At 24.0% G+C, this 5,679-nt stretch overlaps 1 protein-coding gene across 1 annotated transcript in view; it reads right to left on the reverse strand.

Annotated features, from left to right (window-relative positions):
* Positions 1–5,267, reverse strand: part of LOC117173808 (ras guanine nucleotide exchange factor P-like) — a 17,608-nt gene extending 12,341 nt beyond the window's left edge. The window contains exon 1 of the mRNA XM_033362450.1: positions 5,210–5,267. Coding sequence (XP_033218341.1) covers positions 5,210–5,267 — 58 coding nt within the window. The remainder of the gene's footprint in view (positions 1–5,209) is intronic.
* Between the last annotated feature and the right edge of the window lie 412 nt (positions 5,268–5,679).

Raw genomic sequence — 5,679 nt, forward strand, 5'->3', positions numbered from 1 at the left:
TTAAAACAAATCTAGTACCTTTTCTGATGAGAATGTGAAAATAAATTGGATTTGATGTTTAAAGAGTATTTAGCATCCAAAGCTATGAATATACAAAATAAAGCATTTCGACATTTTACCATTGAAATTTCCATCTGCGCCGCATTACTCGTTCGCTTCAAAATGTGTGACGCATCACTTTTTTTTCGAAAAAATAGAAGTTAAAAATTTAGAAACTTTTAATTATTGCAGAAAAATATTATAGGTTTTAATGACTTATTCGTGAGTTCCGCAAAAGTACAATTTTTACCATCATTGGGACGAATTTTGTACTTTTTTTGTAATTTATTTTATATTGTTATATTTTATTCTAGTTTTAGTTTCTTAAAAGAATTTACAACTAAAAGAATCTAGAGGAATTCACCAATTTTACTTATTATTTTATTATTTATTTACCGGTCAAAAAGTGGTTCTATTACAAAAAAAGGCTTCTATATTCAAAATTAAAAGTAATTATTATTATTATTATTATTATTATTATTATTGCACCATTAAGCCATTTCCCTTTCGGGGTAGGCGTGAATCACTCGGTAGGGGAAAGGAGTAGTGTGTGGAAGGGATAGAGATTTTTCAGATTGATCCAGAATTCTCGTGCTATTTAAGTAAATAACACGTTCGTTCCGCAACACTGCTCCGACCCAGGTTGCTGATCAATCTCTCTATTGGTACAGAATATTAAAGGACAATAATGAATAATCGTTATTAAAAAACAAAAACATTACGCTTGAAGTTTTTCTTCTAATATGTGGCAATCGATTGGAACATTTGGATATCACGGTTAGCCTCGATAAGTTCAACTCAGAAGTATTTGAACATCCAATTTTTTGTTTTGAGCCGAAAAAAAATCGTGCTACGCGTTTTTAAGAATTTTTTTTTATTTTGCGCTTCCAAAAATCTCATTCTTTTCTAAATCGACGCGAAATATGAATAGCAGTTCATAGTTCAAACTTGCTCAGCTTCGTGACTTCCAATAAATTGTGCCCGTTCCAGGAGTTTATATTGTTTAATTTAATCAAATTTTCAAGAAAATATAGAAAAAATGCATTCAAATTTACTAAAATAGCATTTTGTTAAGCAAACTTTAGAATTTAATTTTTTTCAACTTTTTTTTTAGTTTACTGACTATTAAGTTGCTGAGCTTCAAATTAAATATAAATGGCTTTTATCTTTTTGTCCCAAAAGTCAGATATCTGGAGAAAAAATATTTTTTTAAGTGATTTTAAGGCTAAAAATATTATAACTGATGTAATTTCAAATAAAAAATATTATTTTGTATGAATAGTGTTAAAATGCACGAAAAATATCAATTTTAACCACGTTTTTTTTAATTAAATTTTTTTTAACATTCTTCATTAAAAATAATGTTTTTTATTCGAAATTATATCAGTTATAATATTTTGATTCTTAAAATCAAAGAAAACTAATTTTTAGATATCTGACTTTTAGAAAGACAACTAACTTAAAATGGAAGAACTATAATTTTTTCTAATTCAAAATCTCAATTTTCCCGAAAGCTATGAAAAGTATTAATAAAAATTCATAGTTGAAAATTGTTCAGTTTTATAAAAACTATGAAAATGTATTCTTATCAGATGTATATCTTGTGTGTTTTAACAAAAATTACGAATTTTGAAAGATTTTTTCTGTATGTTTGGAAAACTTTATTTAATTAAACAATATAAAACCTGGAAAGGATACAACTTAATAAATTTCAGAAAGCTAAAACATTTGGAACTGTGAGCTGCCATTAATATTCTGCGTCGTTCTTGAGAAAAATTAGATTTAAAATTTTTTATAGTGAAAAAATCATTTTTCTTAAAAACGCGTAGTACGATTTTGTTCTTTCTTGTAAATACAAATGTTATCATTTAAATTAAAAAAAAATTGTATCTAAAGCAAAACACTCGCAGTGAAATACTTTTGAAATTTTAACTTTAAAAATTAAGGCTTCAATTTTTTTATTTAAGCACTCAATAATTTACGCGTATAAAATGGAAGCTTTTAACAATTTTCAATTGAAAATTTCTAAATTAAAAGCCTTTAAATAGAATTTTTTATTTTTCCACTTTTATACGTTTTAAATTTCAAAGAAAGAAAAAACAGAAAGCTAAAAATTTTTCAGCGCTATGAATTGAAAAATGAATCAACAAAATTAAAATTGTTTAAAAATTATTTCATTTAATGCAATTTTAATCTAAAAAAATATTCATTTATACCTTGAAATTTGTTTCTTTAATCTTTTTGAGTATTCTCATAAAAAATGTTTGAAAAAACATAAAAAATTTACCTGGAAACGAATGAAAAAATTTACTTTTAGTTTTTGTAGGAATTTTAATACAAAATTTTAATTCTTTTCATACCTTGCGAAATGCTTAAAAAGCATCTAACTTTATCTTAAACTTACAGCAATTTTTTCCAAATTAAATTTGTTTAAATATTATGTATCAATTAAAATTTGTCTTTTTGTTTATTATCTTTTTCAATTTTCGTTTAAGAGTTGTGGTTAACCATAAGAGAATAGGTTCAAAAAAAATGTATCAGCAACGAAAAAGTTGCACTTCTACGCAAAATGATTTTTTAACAAGTAATTCGAACTTAATCAAATGGTTAAGTTTCAAACCACAGATGTAAAATTGAAATAAAACAATAGTTAAATTTAAAAAAAAAATATTGCAAATTTTTTATGAGTTATAATATTTTTTCTTTTACTTATAATAATTTTATTATTATCAACTTTAATGAATTTCTATTTTATTTGATACAATTGTACCAAATTTTGAGCAAAATTTGACTCAATTTGAAAAATATTTAGGCTCTTTTGATTATTGAAAAAAATTTTTAATATTTTATCTATTTTTGGAAATCTGTGATTGTTTAAAAATATTATACTTGTTTATTGATTCGTTTTTGACGATTTTAAATTTTGCTTCATCATTCTTTTTTTTTTGTAATCCTCAGACTTAAAAAAAATTCCTTCAAACTCTACCAAATTCTGTTTTGAAAATTTTCTCGAAAATCTTTTCAAATCTTTTTAGATTGTTCGTTATAATTAATTTTGTATAGTAAGGTGTAACTTTACATATTCCGGGCATATTAAACAAATGTTATTATTCTCTTGAAACCTTTTAAAATTCTTGAAAAGCTTGTGAATTTTTTATCAATATCTTCAAAGTCCTACATTTTCTTTTAAAATACCTGAAATCTTTTTAACTCAAAAATTATTTTAGTACTTTTCCATAACTTTTGATATCTTAATATGAAAAAATAAAAATGTTTTATTTTTAATCTTTTACATTCTTTTGCGAAAGTTGGGAAAATAATTGAAAATGTTTAAAAATATTTAAATGTAGTTTTTGAAAAGAAAAAATCAATTTGAATTTTCCCTATAATACTAAGAATAATATTTTATTGTTTTAAAAGCTTTCAAAATCCTTAAAAAGCTTGTAAAGGTTATTTCAAAATCATAAAAACTATAAATTTGCTTATATATTTTTTTAATCGTCTCAAATTTTTAATTATTTAAAATTCTTTTGAAACTTCTAAAATTTTTAAAGATCTTTGGAATTAATTAAAAGTTTTTTTTCTTATTGTTTTTAGCCATTTTCTTTTAGAATAGAGTTAGAAAGCTAGAGAAAACCGATAATAAATAAAATTATCGTCAATATTTGTTTAAATAATTCATTCTTATTTATCACAATATGATAACACAATTATAATCACAATTTTTTATAACAATTTTTTGATATATTATTGTTATCTAGTTGCGGTTTTTTCTGAGATTTTAAACTTTTTTCACATTGCAATTAAAGTGAGGTAATAATCAATTAAATTGAGGAAAAATAATTGTTTAAAACATTATTATTCTTAATAACCACGTGTTCCTATATTAATGTTATACAGTTCTGGTTTTTTTTTCTGAAAATTGTAACTTTTCGTCCACTTTTCACTTAGCGAGGTCATAAATAATGCAATTTAAACAAAATTATTATTTAAAAAACTGATTATTGTTCATAACTATCTTCTTTTAACGTAATGTTAGAGAGTTGTTTTTTTTCTCTAAATTCTCCAGATTTGCTTTAACTTTTCGGTTATGAAAAAATAATAAATGAATATATTCTTTTCGTAGTGAATTATTTTCACACTTTTGCTAATATTTTAAGATATTAATTCAAACAAAAGGGCTGTATCACTTTAGAGATAAAAAATAAATGGAATAATTAGGAGTATGCAGCAATTAATTATTTTAGAAATAACTTTTGTTTACTTAAATTAATTATTACCACATTAAATGAAAAGTGGACAAGAAGTATAATAAGAAATAATAATTTGTTTGAACAATAAGATTTGTTAAACTAAATTAAGTATCACTTCGCTCTAAGTGAAAAGTCGACAATATGTTGAATATTTCAGAAAAAACCACAAATTTCTAGAATTATTTAAATACAATATTATAGAAAATAAATCAAATGAAATATATTATTTATGAAATTATTTTGGTTATCTGAAATTATTATTACTTCACTTTAATGGAAAAGTTAAAAATAAGTTGAAAAATCGGTCGAAGACCGCTGCTTTCTAACTCTATTTTCAATGAAAATAAAACGAATAAAAATAAGTTTTTATTCGTATTCTATGACTTCTTATAAAAGAACCTCTAAATATAATTTAAAAAAATAATATTTTTGTTTGGATTCTAACAAATTTTCGGAGAATATGCATGAGAATTAAAAAAAATCCTATAAATTTTTTATTTACTCAAATATTAACGCAGTATGCAACTAATCAGTTAAACAACAACAATGATTGCGCGCTATTCGTTAATCTCGTTCCACCTATTTTTTTATAGGAAAATTCATAATAATAATTTTAATCTCACAAATCAGTATCTTGAAAAAAATCGATACAAATTTTTTAGATTTAGACTCATTTCGAGGCAGTTTTCTGCAGTTTTCCTCTCCCCTGGCCAAACGTCCAGGAAATTACGAGCATTTTTAATAAAGATAGATGTAGTTGCTGGTTTTCGCGGGTAGTCATTAAATTCATACAATAATAATAATAAAGAGAGCGACTATAACTTAAATTGAAAATATATTTATACGAGACCGGGCAAAACATTGAATTAAATTTTTTCGGTACATAAATGTCAAAAAAATAATTTTCTTACACTTACCAATGTAATTAAAGACAAGCACAAAGGCTAAAAGCGGAGCCGCAAAAATTGGCCTCATTTCTTCGGTACATGAAGAAAACTGATTCCTGAGAGTATCTAAAGTGGCAATTCAGGTTTCGCTTAGGTACCCCCGTATGTGTAGATATAACTTATCAGTGAAAAATATTTATCATATTCAGTGTGAATAATAAGATTTCATTATATTTTTTCCATAATAGTGCTGTGAATTATAGTCAAAATATGGCTTTAATAAATAATGATAAAATGGGTACAAGGCTATTCACATATACACTTGAGAAACGATAAGAAGGAAGGAAAAATCAAGTAAGTAGTTTTCTTACTACAAATTTGTCAACTTCGTTTCCGGATAATTTACATTTTTTATTTATTTGCAACTTCTAATCAATTTTCTTACTAAATACTTTTCCAAGACGACAATTTACATTTATTAACCCAGATAATTTGTAATA

Source organism: Belonocnema kinseyi, chromosome 5, assembly GCF_010883055.1.
Source record: "Belonocnema kinseyi isolate 2016_QV_RU_SX_M_011 chromosome 5, B_treatae_v1, whole genome shotgun sequence".
Taxonomy (NCBI): Eukaryota; Metazoa; Arthropoda; class Insecta; order Hymenoptera; family Cynipidae; genus Belonocnema; species Belonocnema kinseyi.